The 14,547-nt window shown below is 43.9% G+C and overlaps 2 protein-coding genes across 3 annotated transcripts in view; one reads left to right on the top strand and one right to left on the bottom strand.

Annotated features, from left to right (window-relative positions):
• Nucleotides 1-3,811, bottom strand: part of LOC146185027 (sarcoplasmic calcium-binding proteins I, III, and IV-like) — a 40,564-nt gene extending 36,753 nt beyond the window's left edge. For both annotated transcript variants that reach the window (XM_084605999.1, XM_084606000.1), the window contains exon 1: nucleotides 3,738-3,811. The gene's annotated coding sequence lies outside the window, so the exon portion shown is untranslated. The remainder of the gene's footprint in view (nucleotides 1-3,737) is intronic.
• A 631-nt stretch (nucleotides 3,812-4,442) lies between these two features.
• meigo (Solute carrier family 35 member B1 homolog meigo) overlaps nucleotides 4,443-14,547 on the top strand; it is a 13,887-nt gene continuing 3,782 nt past the window's right edge. Inside the window, exons 1-5 of the mRNA XM_084605992.1 lie at nucleotides 4,443-4,794; nucleotides 5,109-5,206; nucleotides 7,226-7,356; nucleotides 8,445-8,639; nucleotides 13,629-13,755. Coding sequence (XP_084462118.1) covers nucleotides 4,583-4,794; nucleotides 5,109-5,206; nucleotides 7,226-7,356; nucleotides 8,445-8,639; nucleotides 13,629-13,755 — 763 coding nt within the window. The 5' untranslated portion in view covers nucleotides 4,443-4,582. The remainder of the gene's footprint in view (nucleotides 4,795-5,108; nucleotides 5,207-7,225; nucleotides 7,357-8,444; nucleotides 8,640-13,628; nucleotides 13,756-14,547) is intronic.

Genomic DNA, 14,547 nt, shown 5'->3' with positions numbered 1-14,547 from the left:
TTGCTAGTTTCCACCGCCGGTTTATTCACCCGGCCACTGTTATCTCTAAACCCCAGAGCTTCAGGAACAGTGATTGCGCCTACAACCCAACACACTAATAATTATCTCGCCGCTGCTCATATTTCCCCCCATGGACGCAGGTGGCTGACGAAGCACTCTTCGTTCAGAGCAAAATAACTATGATAAACCGTTAGTATATTTCTTTATAGCCCTGGTCAAACGGTGACTCCGAGAGGGTAAAACAGTAGCAGTAATATATCCGAACTAAGATGAGTCCCCCCTTTCGGCGTATGAATTCGTGCACTTGACACTTCCATAAGAGCGCTCATGCCCTCCCCGGCACATCATGGATAGTAGGGAGTTTTAAATAGGGAGACTCTATTGGGTGCGAGTGAGCATGCTCAGAGTGATTACCGTACCCCCGTCCATTCATCGCAGTATTCTATGTGTGCACATTGTCGGCCCGCAATTACCCTATCCCCCTCCCCCTAACCAGTAGGGTCCTCCTATTCTAAAACTGTCTATTGTGTGTTTACAGGGCGGCTGGTGAAATCGGAGTTTCCGGCTACGCACGGTGCACTACGCCGCTGGACGGGTCACACCTATGGTGAATTCGAGTAGGAGAGCAGGTGCACTTGAGAGCACTTCGAAAGTGCTCTCAGACAAGCGGGCGCCTTCCAGTGGGAGAGCAGGAGTAGAACCTCTGGCTTCCAATGGTAGAGGAAGAGGGTTTTTCCTCCGCTGAGAGCAGCCGAGTGCACTCTTGGCTGCTCTCTCGTCTAAAGCGAGTGTAGAGGAAGTCACATGGCATAAAGCGTCATATCCGCGCCATCTTTTTTTTTTCTTCGCTTGAGTTGACAATGCTCAAAATGACGGCTGCAAAACGTCGGCGCTCGGCGAGCTTTTCGGAGTCAAGCGGATTTGCGTCTGGAGTGGAAAGCGTTGTCCAGGTTCTGTATGCATGTTTGAGAGTCGCTGCTGGCGTAGAAAGGGCCAAAGGAGGCAAATCGCCCCGCTGTATGAGAACAAAGGCATACAAAACAAGCAGTTCTTCACGGAGCGTTGGGGTTGCAACTGCTGCCACTGCGGGCACGCGGAGAATGCTGGGATATAGCTGGGGAGAGAAGTGCGGTCACGTGGTCGTGGCGCGCTACTCTCGACACGCAGAGAGCGTTCTTATGGGAGTTCCAGTTCACTTTACCGTGGGAGGGTTACACTCTCGCTCGCCGTGCTCCTGTACTGCTCTCCAATGCTCGGCGCCTCTGCTCTCGTCCCCCCAACCGAATGCGCCACTAGTTCGCCTAGAGTATACCAACTATAAGTATTATATTGTTATATTAATTCTAAGCAGCTCTATGTTCGTCTGCAAAAAGCTGTTCTGTCGTTTCTCCAGAACGCACGACGAAAAAAAAAAAAAAAGAAATGCGCGCATTCCTAGCGCGAGGGCTCATATCGACGGCTTCTTCCAAGAATAATCTCGCGCCGAAGCTGGGGCGGCGATCTCTCAGCCGTTTATTTTAGCGCCTCGTAGACACGGGAAGTTCAACCAGCCGCGCCTTGCACTCACACTAGCTCTGATGTGGCCCCTGGCACGCTTCCATCCGCGCTCTACGCCTCTGTTCTGTGCACTACTAGCTGGAGTTTCCAGGCTTCCTGATAAAATCGCAAGAGAGCGATATATAGTTGCTATTTGTGATATTCAAGTAAAGTTTCATGAGTTCCTTTTGCTACCTCGAAGGAATTTCAAGCTGGTGACAAAATCGGGATTCAGAACTACACATGCATGTATAGTTTATAACTTGTTCGCGTTGGCTGAATCGCCGCTTTCAGCTCCCTCGCTCACTGCACGGATCTATAGGTACTCGCATAAAGAAGAGCCCTCAATTCATCGTGCTGCTTCACCGTCATGCTTACCCACACACAGCGGCTGGTTCACCGCTGGCAACAGGGAAATTATCTAACCTGCTCTAAGTTATACGGCCTCCACGGGACTCTTACATGGCTAGTTCAAGTGCATATACTGTTTAAATTATGTGAGCTACCCCCCCCCCCCCCTCCTTTTTTTTTTCAATAACGAAAATTCGAAACCAATTATGCTTTCGTGTTTGCTCACAGTTAATGCACGTAAACGTCCGTCAAAAGCGCCCAGGAATTGGGAATATTTTGAGCTTCGGGGTTGTCGATAGTGAGCGTCCGCTACATGGCTTAAAAGCAGACGCTGTAACCCGGGAACTTTTGACGAGGGTGTACACATGCGAACACCGAGGAACTGCGTGGTTTCATGGCAGCACACGATGTTGCCCATATGTCATACTTGTACAGTAGCGAATAGGAACACGGACATTATTTCAATACACAGCGCATAAGGAGTCAACACCCCCCGTTTTTCTAAAGGAACCCCTTTAATTCGTGAGGAAATTTTTTTGACAACCGCTTCTCCATCCTAAACACCGCTCCCCAGAAATTTAGACAAGTCCTCTATATAACAAATTTCTAGGGAAACCGCGCAAGGAGAGTTCCTCAGACCTCATTTTTACAAGCGATTAACGTCCTATATATATATATATATATATATATATATATATATATATATATATATATATATATATATATATATATATATATATATATATATATATATATATATATATATAAATCCAGGGAAGATATGCAGTGGGGAAAAATCCAGGTTTAAATATTTAGCAAGGGAAATGATTTGATTCCAGTAAAAAATTTTGCATGGCGGTGAAAACAGATCTGTGACTGTGGCTAAGGATGGTGGCGCCAAATGGTAACAATACCTGGCTGCTTAAACTGAGGCCAAGCTGTTGCAATCGCCTTTCCATCAACTGTCTTCTCAACGTAGTGAAACAGATATATATATATATATATATATATATATATATATATATATATATATATATATATATATATATATAAATCCAGGGAAGATATGCACTGGGGAAAAGTCCAGCCTCGCGTCTCCGGAAAAATCGCATGAGTAACGAACTCTTCTTAAAGCTGCAATATACCACGCCTGTAAAATAATTCGCAGATAAGCTCATTGATTTTCTACGCCCTGTATGCGTGCATATAAACGAGACCGCGATTTACTGTAACACCGGGGTCAACTGTGCGCTGCTTTCATCTTTTTCTTTTATTTTTTTTTAGAGCTTCATCAAGTTTTGTGCACGTTTAAAAACTTATACGTTTGTTTCAAATCCGCTCAAGACACTCCGAGCATGCCACATTTGTCATTATATATAGACTGAAATCGAAAAGCCAAAATTTTGAACTATATATACTTTAAAACAAAAAGCAAATGAGCATGGCTACTGTGCATATAGCTAGCACGCGAATGTTAACCGATTCGAGGTTTCTGTGAGAGTTGCACAATAAAAGTTGAAAAAAGTTCAGTCGAAACCGAAATACATGAGGTGCACGTGTATTAGTTGGATAACAGTGTCGGAAACGGGTGGTGACGATATAACTGCTCAGTTATACAAGAACTCATTAGGAAACAGCTTAACTATGCTAGAGGTGGGCATAATTTCGTATCGGATGTACAGATCACCTTTCAGGTTTTGTACTAGATTGACAGGGCTGGAAGAAAAACTAAACCAGTCAGCCCAATTCGTATCTCCAACTTAGCACTTTCAGTAAGATTACAGAGGCTTCCGTAAAAGTCGACACAAAAGTTACCAGCTTTGACAAGAAAGAGACAGGAAAGGGCTTACTGCGGAACTGCTCCAGCCGAAAGAGCACGTCGCTTCAGCAGTGCAGTGAATGCACTCCTACCCGCACTCTGCGCTCCTCAAAGGCGGGCGGCGCGCTTATTTCGGGGAGTTTATTTTGGTTCCGTGCCCCTCCCCGAACATTCTCTGCCCGTGTTACTCAGATTCGGCTTTCTTGCGGAAGGTTGCGAGGGCGGCGAGAGCGGCAGTTTGGTCACGTGATATCAAGAGCCGAATAGCAACAAAGTAATCAGTAACCAACAGCGATAACAAGTGTTTCTGCTTGGTTGACTACGCACGCGAAGCGGACACCGCTTCTCTGACCCTGGAGGTCTCAGTGGACGATTTTTGAGGTACTGAATGACATTTTCTTGTTTTTAATTGATGCGAAACCATGAAAGTCGTCATAGGGTACCGTATTGGCACGCGAAGGCATTCAAAAACCGCGCCAATTTTGTACGCTTTGTACGCGGAGCATCTCTCACCGTCGCCTGGCCAAAATAGTGCTTCCTGCGATTTATTGTGCAAGCTAAACACCCATAATTTTACGCTTTACATATCAAAGAGCCCCACGAGCTTCTCTGCACGCAGCAATTCATAGAATATTTGTTAGTGGTGCACCTAGGCACATACGTATTTATTACCGCACTGTATCGACGAATCGCACAAGCGCACGTAGGGATCGTCGTGAACTTCAAAGGCGCCGCCAGTTGACGCTGCCTACGTAACAAGGACGAAGATGCGTCCGCCTGCAAAAAGATGATAGCGTGATTTCGACGTGGGACTAGAACATTTAATTTTGAAATTACCCGTTCTTTCGGAGCGGCGCTAGAGTAGCCAACTCTTTGATGAACGTGTCTTCTAGCGCGATTGGAGTAGTGAAAGTAGAGACTGAGGGCTGCGCCAACGTAGCAGTGACGGTTGTTCGCGAGCAGACGAAACCGAACATCTTTTCCAGAGGCTCATCACTGCCACCGATGGGGAGTCCTGTCAGGCTTCTACTCTATGCTGGAGGCATTTTCTTGTCATATTTCTACTATGGAGTGTTACACGAAGAAATGTAAGTATTTATTCACTTCATGCGCCTCTGTCTGGCCTCACTATATTTAAAGCGTACGTGGTGCTTCAACCTGTGGAGACGGTTGGAGACGAATTCAATGCCGGCATATGTCACATAATGAAAGCGTACTGTCGTTCTCTCGTGTGCTTTTAGGTAGCGCGCTATGTCGAGTGTTTTCATACGACTTCTTTGCTGACATGTGTACGTTTGCTAGCTGAAAATTTTGTCGCCACGTTTTGTGCTGCATGTTGATCGATGGACATCGACGTGTAAATCGCAGGAGTTTGATAACTGCCGTTTGTTTCCGCTCGTAGAACCAGGACGAAATATGGGCCGAAGAAAGAAACCTTCGTTTACGCACAGTCGCTGCTTTTCTTGTCATGCATCATGAATGCTTTATTTGCAAAGCTGAGTAAGTATACACGCTTTTTCTCTTGTCTTATTATGCTTGTCAAGTAATCACACTTAATGAATCCTGTAATTGGCGAGCACTATACTGTGCAGTGCAAGACAATGCATGTGTCCGCGCGCGTACGTGTGAACGCGGCCATGGCCCGCCAGCCGGTGCATATACATATGTTAGGTGACACCGGACCAGTCTGCAGTCACCACCTCAATCACGCCGCCGTATCGTCCCTCTTTTGCGTTAGTCTGTGCGTGCACCAGGCACAATTTACAGAAAATAAGTAACTGATTACAGTGGCTAATTACGGTCCCTGGAAAGTAACTGTATTTACAGAACAGTAATCGATTGCGCTACTTTTCTTCGAACTTCATTGCCAGAATAGAAATTGGCTTAAACTGCAATAATCTAGCACGACTTCCTTGAAACTTAATTCTTACAAGTTAATTTTCAGTGCCAGTTTTTTTTTTTTTTTTTCCCGAAGTTGTCACTGATTTTGCGATGTCTCGTCATGAATATTTCAGCTGATATGCTGAGCACTCTTAATGCAAGCAGTAGAGAGTAGCTATATATTATATTGTGTATACGAACACCTTGCACACTGTCTCATATTTGTGCAATGCTTCGACACTAGCTTCTGCATCTCCCATGAAGTGCTGTGCTCCGTTAATGGCACTGTGAAAAGGCAGTGCAGGTATAGACCTTTGCATTGGGCAAGGAGGATGTCGAAATGCCTCCTCTTTGGGCTGTTGCAAACTGGTTCTGCTGCCGCTTCCACCATGCTGACACTCAGGGAGCTCTCGTTGCAAAGGTCTATAAGGCCGCTGAAAAGCTGAAAAAATTGTCTGTGGGTGTTTCCTTGGGAACATCAAAGGTGGCTTGTGGTGTGGAACCATAGCAAGCCCGTTTATATTCTTTTTGGCCAAAAGCTGGTGGAGCTCCCAAAGTTCTCCTTTTCTAGGCACCCATTTGGCCTTAAATCAAGAAATTGCAGCTTATGCCAGCAGAAGCTGGACTGAGAATGAAGACCACGGAAAGTGCAACACACTGTTATGAGTCTGAACAGTTTGACGCAATCACATTGTCATGGACACTTTGCACCTGCAGCCCATTTCGCAAACTGGTAGTTGATAGGTGGTAATCAGTTACAGAAAGAATTATTGAATTATTCAAATTGTTACTAGGTCTAATCAGCTGCAATACTGCACAAAAATGTAATTAATCGTAATCAATTATGTACAACTCTGGTGTGCTCTTTTTCACGAGTGAGGCAGTCTAGCTCCCACGTTTTTAATGTGTTCTTCTACCTGCTGGAAACATGTATTAATAAAGGTGTCTATCTTTGCCTGTGCCTTTCCAGGCCCTTTTCTACAGCCGCCTCACATATGACGTGGACCAATGAGTTGCACAGCATTCCTTACTGATTGATAATGGAAAATGAAACAATGTAGAGTGGAGGCTTAGCAGCCTAACAATGATAATTTTATGCCATTTATATCAGGCCTGACTGGCATACTTCAGCACAGTGTTAACTTTGCCGTGTCACTTTATGCTATAAAGAATAATATACATTGTGATATAAAGCTCACAGAAGCTTTCTCATTATTGAAGTTAGAGGCTTGAAAGGTACGTTATGCGATGAACTTTGTAGCATTTGACAATATGGAAGTGTGTAAAAGAACATGGACAAAAGGACGGCTACTTTCTACTGCTTCATTTTTTAAAGCCATGTCCATGTTTTTTGTGCTGCGACAGCAGTCACCTGAGCACCCTTTATAGCATGATCACTTATCCTTGTCAAGTTTGTAATGTTCAATATCAACAGTATTGTGAGTGTTGATGACAAATTTGTTTGCTATGTTTTTTCTTCTTCCCCATAGTCTATGTGTTTAACGTGTTAAGCATCACAGTAGCATGAATCATTTGTATAAACAGTGTACAAAAATATACTCTCTTTCTGACAGCATGCATCTTTTGGTTTGTTGTTTGTTTTCCCCCACGTTAAATTGATGCTGTTATTCATTCTAGTGCTGTCAACTTTTCTGAAGCAAGGTGCTGACACAACAAGAAGGTCCTACTACATGATATCAGCTTTCACTTACCTCGGTGCCATGCTTGCTAGCACAATATGCTTGCAGTTTGTCAGCTACACTACACAGGTAAGAAGCAGCTCCTGTGCTGTACTGGCATGGCTGATTGTAACATTTGAAGGGCTATGCTATGGTGGTGGCAGCTGGCACAGCACAGGGATGATTTGGACTTAGCCTGGCTGGTAGTAGTTGCCACCCTGGTAGAGATGAACAACAACAGTGAGTTGCTAGGACAGAAGGTTCGTTCGAACATTGTGACGGCGGTGTGCACCAGAGTTCGACATAGAGACGATGCCATACTACTGGAGGACTACACCCGAGTGAGAATGGTCAATGAGAGGCAAGGGATGCTCATACGGGAAGTGATTCATGGTGTGATGAACTGAGAAGTGAAGCCGTTGCAAATCTTCACGAGCCCTGCTGGCTGTTGCAAGACCTTTACGCTGAGGCTGCTCATGGACGTGTATAGTCGCTAGTGCCGAAACCGAACCATATTGTACGTGGATGGCCAGGAGAACAGTGGATTGAATGTGTACATGGCCTGTGCCACAATGAACGGAAAGGCAGCTTCAATGGTGGCGCACCATAGAAAAGGGAGAGTCCTCAGCCGCCAGTCGTCAGATGCGTACCATATATACCAGCCAATGTGTCTCTTCATTAACCACAGCTTAACGCATATCTAACCAAACAAACCAAGCTGAACTAAGCAAAACCAAGCTAGACATTGCTTTCGCTACGTATATCCTGGCATAGCCAAGCTAAGCCACTGCCAATATTCTATTAAAGGATTGGTCTTCGTTCACTTCTCCTTCTCATATTTCTTGTTTCTTTAATTCTTGCCTTTTGATGATGCAATGATAAAATTAGTTTACACATTTAATAGCTAACAAACCGCATGGAATTCCAGATTTTGCTAAGTTAAAAAGTGCAAGACAAGTTACTTGCAGACACTTTTCATTTTTATTGCACCTTCCTGACCACCCCAAATTTCCTTACTTTTTTTTGCTTTATTATTATCTGTTTTATAACTCTCGTAGTACCAGTTTTGATTTAGAACCAGACAGGTGAGGAATGTGTATCCCATGTGCTCTAAAATGTTCAGCATGCTCCAGTTGTGGTTCTTGTAGGCATTTTTTTTTTTTTCTTTTTGTTTTCAGGTGGTGGGCAAGTCGTGCAAACCTATTCCAGTGATGGTTCTGGGTGTTTTGATTGGTGGAAAGCGGTATGCCCTGTCTAAGTATCTCTCTATTCTCGTCGTAGTACTGGGAGTGGCACTCTTCATCTACAAGGACAGCAAGGCCTCAGCCCAGGTTTCTTCTCAAGGGATGCTGGGAAAAGGAGAGATCCTGCTGGTATGTAGCAAAGGCCCTTGCATATCCATATGGTGGAGCTGTTGCAGATAGCACTGGTGACTTACTTATCCTTACGAGGGTTGTAATGGTCAGAACTGTAGTACGTTTTAACAACTGTGCCATTTTGTCAATCCAACTTTATAGTCAAGACAAAGTGAGACAAAAGGAAACTCTTGTACACATTCATTTGTTTATAACGAGAGTCCTGGAGCAGCAATGTTTCACTTGCAACAGCTGCTTTTTCCTGTTTTGAACTATAAGTAGTTGGATAACTTTAGTGGTAGGAGTAAACTTGGAGCAAGTGGTGTAATAAATCAGTTGCTAGTCTGTGCATACCTGCTTCTCATCACCTTTGTTTTCACATGTTTTACGTTAAGTTGCGCAGCCAAGAACAGAATATGCCCTTGAAACCATCTACTATTAAGAAGCCTGCGTTGTTGCATCACTAGTAGTTACCACTTCTTTCTGCACTGCCATGCTTCCTGATAGTTTCAGCTTCAAGAGGTGTCATTACGGAGTCATTGCAAAATGTTCAAGAGTGCAGCATTCATTTTCTCTGTGCCACTAGATTTTGAAATTCAAGCTACCACTACATAATGTTCCCTGTGCAACAAGCATGCATCCTTACTGTACTCTAAAACATTTCTCATTGACTCTGTTCTACCTCTGTAGCATTATTATCACAAATGATAAGTTAAAATCTTGCATTGTTGACAAAATTAGCGTTGGTGGTAGTATTGTGATCGTGCTGGAAGTGTCGAATGGAAAGCAAATAAGAGAGTTGAAATTGGAGCAGTAAAACCAGAAGGTTTCACTTGAGGCTGTAATTGCATTAGGCCCTGCTTATATTTATTTTCCAGTGGCCAAGATTTTTGTGTCCTTGGTAGTAATGTTTTCCTTTTTGTGTTTTGGGTTGATGCTGATGGTTCATGCTGGAGAAAATGAAGGAAGAAGAAACATGTTCACGCATCACGTAAACAGCAGCCCATATATTGATTAATGTTTGCTAAAGCAGCAAAAAATTATGGATGATTTTAATATAGTAAGGGCAAATGCAAATTCACATTACGCAGGATTTGGACAAAGGTGAAATCGATGATTGGGGACCTTATTGGTAGCACATTATAATGTTTTGGGGCCACTGAGTGCACCTTTAAGAGATCAATGCAACAGCGATGTGTTGTGGATCCATTGCGCACAGATGGAAGTTGAAGATTGACAACATGCCAAGCACGGCATGAGAGAGTTAAGGTTGCAGGACGTTCAGCTGCAGTTATGGCGCAGAGTTCTAATGCAGTGGCCAGCGAACCTGGTCTGTTTGCTCCATCATGGTATTGAAGGCCACCCGTCGCCATAAAATGTTTTATTTATTTTATTTTTAGGTCACAAGGAAGACTTGACAAACATTGGTGAAATCTTTACTGCAGGTTCTAGTGCTAGCACACTAAAAGGCAGCATAGGTAGGGCATCAATAGGGCCAAGAGTAACAAAAGAATTTACTGCAAGATGTTTCAGAGTACTGCAAAGGTACTTGCTTTGTTTGAAACATTATGAAGTGGTAGGCATATTGCTTGGAGTGAGTGTTTGAAACATTATGAAGTGGTAGGCACATTGCTTGGAGTGAGTGTTACTCTCAAACTTTTCCAGTGGCTCTAATGTGATGTCTAGTGCTCTCCAATACTGAAGTGTTGGCATTAAATTTTGCAATGCTGTACTCTCTGATAACATGGCATGCCCACAGCAGAAATGTGACTGCTAGCACACTTTGTAATTTTGTTCTGAAGTTATAAACAATGCTTAGATTTCTGAAGGTACTTTGTACTTGTTTCTGTGTCGGGGTCTACTATAATGTTTCATGTGCATTTAGTTTTTCTAAAGTAATCTATAATCTGTATCGTTGGAAGTAAAACTGCTAGTATGCATATGTTTGTCTCCCTGAAACTGGAGCACGCATCATCCTTTGGGAATCTTTTGCAAGCATACCTCTCCAGACCTTGAAACGACTCAAAACTGTGCGATTTGATTTATCACATCGCGATACACAAGATGATATCATCATCAATTTATCAGGAACAATCTCTTAATTGGCCCTCCAGCTCGTGCAACCTTTTGCACATGTTCATGACAATGCTCGCTTTATTCGTTTGTCATTTGCTTCTGGAAACAAACGTCCTACCTCTTAAACCACACCCACCCTGTCAGGCTCACTAATTAGCCCTCTAGAGAACATCAATGACCTGTACTCATCATAAACTTATACCTATTTTTACCTCAAAATGAGTCTAGCTCGTGATGCCTTTTGTGGCACTCTGTGTGTGGCTTAAATAAGTCAAGCAGATGTCGTCCAGTGCCGTTTTAGTGCACTAGCACCGAGAACCTCACTCCAGCATTTCGTCAATGTTTTTTGTTTGTATGTCTGGTCTTCCTCACACCTCTAGCAGGTGATATGGCCAAACACTGATTGGTTGGTGGTTTGTATGATATCACGAGACCACATGTTATGGCCAAATTGGCAGGAGTTCACAACTTGAGCAGCACTTTTGAGAACCGAACCGGCCGGGACTTTGTATCCCGAGACTGACACATCATATTGAGGTCACGGAGGCACATTTGTACAGCTGGGTTAACGTGGCACTGATATCTATGTTGGATGATCTTTCACATAATGTGGCAGGTTATTACTATGTGCGAGTGAATATGTGCGATCTGAAACCGAAACTGGAGTGAAAATTGTAACGCTAGCACAATTAATATGCATTTCGTCTAACCACACTTATTTGCCATTATTTTATGCTGTTTTATTTTTGCTGAGCGATTGTAGTTTTCATGACCAAATAAGGATTTTCGTATTGAAATGAAAGCATTTTTGGTATTTTTGCGCATTAAATACAGTGCATTACGTTTGCATAAACTGAGGGCTGTGCTTTTTGGAACAAAGGAACAACACGTGCTGACAACAAACAGGCATTTATTGCTGCAATAACAACAATGCCAGCTAGCAATAAAACACGCTAATGAATCTAAGTCGTCCGACTCACCAGCAGGGCTGCGGACGAATGTTCGCCTACGCTAGGGCAGGGGATAAGCTCAGAGGCTGGACAGGGCAACCAGGCGGGAAAAGTCACGCAAGGCTTCGCCTTGTTGGCGATTGCTGAGTGCCGCAAGGATGCGTCTATCATGTTGAGTTTTTAATGCCGAAGAGACCTTGCTTTCCCCGCATGCGCTGGGACAAGGCCTTCCTTGGCGCTTGTGCTGCCGTGACTCTGGTGCCATCTCTCGATAGTTAACGTCAATTATCCACGCAGGTACCATCTTGTGATAGTCAGGGTAACTGCTACGAGGGAAAGCAAACTTTAAAGGGGACGATGGGAGATCATTCCCCACAACTGCCAGCTGGACCCTGCTTCATTTCTAAAACTCTGTCTACTTTTACATTGTGTTTCACGCCATGTTTTGCTGCTTTTTGGTTGTATTTTGTGAGGATTGTACTTCCAGAGCTACGCAAAACGCTGCTGCTGCTGCTGCTGCTGTTTTGCTAGCTAGAGACCCTCTGTGGGGTCACTGCGAGAAGAGGAGAATGGCAGTCGTACTGCTAGCCCCCTCTGAAGGGAGCTCATCTGAGGACTGCTGTAGATCACCGTCCCTTCTATTCTGCCTGTGTTGATTTCATGTACCCAATGGGCCACCTCGTGGTGACATATTTTGCTGTTTCGATGCGAGGCTGCACACAGGAAGTGAACGAGGAGACTGCCATAGACTTGTGCAGCAGCAGATGCATAAGTTATTGAAGCAAAAGCATCACTACGGTAGGTAGATTGAGCCATCGGGTATGCACGGTTTTCACCTTGAAGGAGATGTAGAGTAGCCATGTCACTTTAGGGCATAGTCACATAGGCCACCAAGTGGGCCGTGACCACTGTCAGGGTCACAAGATTTAGAGGTCAAACTTGTGTGTTAAGCCTGGTGGTTGCCATGTGACTGGGCATAGTCACGTAAGCCACTAAATGGCCCATGACCTCTGTCAAGGTCAAGGTCATGTGAGGTGACGTCATTGTGATGTGGAAGTAGAGGGGCAATACGTGTAAAATAGGAGCCCGAGGGCTCCTGCCTAGGTTACAACAGTGCGCGAGATGCATGGTGACGAACACCCTGCTACAGTAGTGCGTCGGAATGTAAAGGCACGTCGAAATGAGGCCCTGAAAAGGCGGCATACCGAAAAGACAGATGAACGGGCTTTACGTTTGGAGAAATGGACAATGTATTTAGTCGAAGCTTGGCAATGAGCATAGCTGTGTATGTACGTGAAGCTTTCGCTTCCCTTCAGGGTTACCCAAACTTAAACCACCAGCTAATTTTTTTCCTCCTGATTCCCTGGCTTTGGTTGGGGACCGCGGGTTGCGAACGTGTGCACCTTGTAATCTTGCTCAATTCTAGGCCCGAAAGGAGTCTGACGCCTGCCTTCTGCTCAATTTTCTCTGTAGGAAGAGAAATGAAATAAATGAATAAAGAAAAACAAATTGAAGTGGCAAAAAGAAAATGGTGTTGCTTTCATGGTTTAAGTTCATGGAGTTTAACGCACCAAACTGACTCACTCAGACTATGAGGGATGCCATAGTGAAGGGCTCCAGAAATTTCAACCACCTGGGGCTTTTTAATATGCACTTTCATGATTTATAGTAATGTGCCAAAGTTTTCATGGTTTGAATTTGTGCATTATGCTAGTTTTGACATTAGAAAAGTGTTCAGGCAGTGATGTGTAAACAATAGTCAGTGTTAGCACAGTATGTGATTCATGCACTATTAGGGTGGTATCCATACATGTTGACGTCCATTAGGTATCCTTGGCAACACATTGTTTGGTTTTTGGCTTCTGTTGTTGCTGTTAAAATGAGGTGCATATGATATGCCCTCATTTTGTCCATATTTGTGTTCACATTGTCGGAACCAGCTGTTTAAGTAAAAGGAAACTTCCTCTTTTTCTATTTTCAGCTTGTTTCACTGGCTCTGGATGGCTTGACAGGGGCTGTGCAGGAACGCATGAAGTCAGAACACCAAACAAAATCTGGTCATATGATGCTGATGACCAATTTGTGGTCGATCGTTTACCTTGTTGGAAGTGAGTACTGGAAAAATTATCTTGCAACCAGTATCATCATCATAATCACTATCAGCCTGACTACACTCATTGCAGGGTTAAGCTTCCACGTCCCTCTAGTTAACCCGGTCCCGTGTCAACTGGAGCCACCTAATCCCCGCAAGCTTCCCAATATAATTTGCCCACACAACCTTCTGCCACTCTCTTGCCTTGCCATCTCTTGAAACCAGTCTGTCACTTTTGGATACCATCGGCTATCTTGCCTTCGCATTTCATGTTCTGCCCTTGCCCGTTTCTTCTTTTTGATTTAGACTACAATGTTGTTAACCTGACCCACCCCACACGCTTCCTGCCTCTTAACATTGCACCTATCATTTTCTTCCATAGCTCTCAGGATTGTGCTCAGATTAGGTTGAACCTTTTTCATTAGCCTACACGTTTCGATCCCATAGACAGGTATCGGTAAGATACAGCTGTTATATATTCTTCTTCTTTCTTCTTGAGGGTACTGGTAAACTGCATTTTATAACCTGGAAGTACTTGCCAAAAACATTACAGCCTAATCTTTTTCAGTTATTTTACTCTCATGGTCAGGATCTTTTCAACAGACGTTATCTTGCCACTTCATTGACTCGCTACCTATCATAAACTGCTGTTCACTTTCGAGGCTGTTGAGCATTACTTTGGTCTTGCGCATATTAATTCTTGGGCTACTGTTCTGCTTCTCTAGGTCATTAATAATCTTTTGAAATTTGTTACTTGAGTTGTTTAAGATATTAAGGCAATGTCACCAGTGAACTGCAGATTACCAAA

This window comes from Amblyomma maculatum, chromosome 6 (assembly GCF_055883805.1).
Source record: "Amblyomma maculatum isolate TAMU_Amacu chromosome 6, ASM5588380v1, whole genome shotgun sequence".
In the NCBI taxonomy this organism is placed as follows: Eukaryota; Metazoa; Arthropoda; class Arachnida; order Ixodida; family Ixodidae; genus Amblyomma; species Amblyomma maculatum.
The sequence above is the reverse complement of the archived record's forward strand: the minus strand, read 5'-3'. Positions and strand labels throughout refer to the sequence as shown.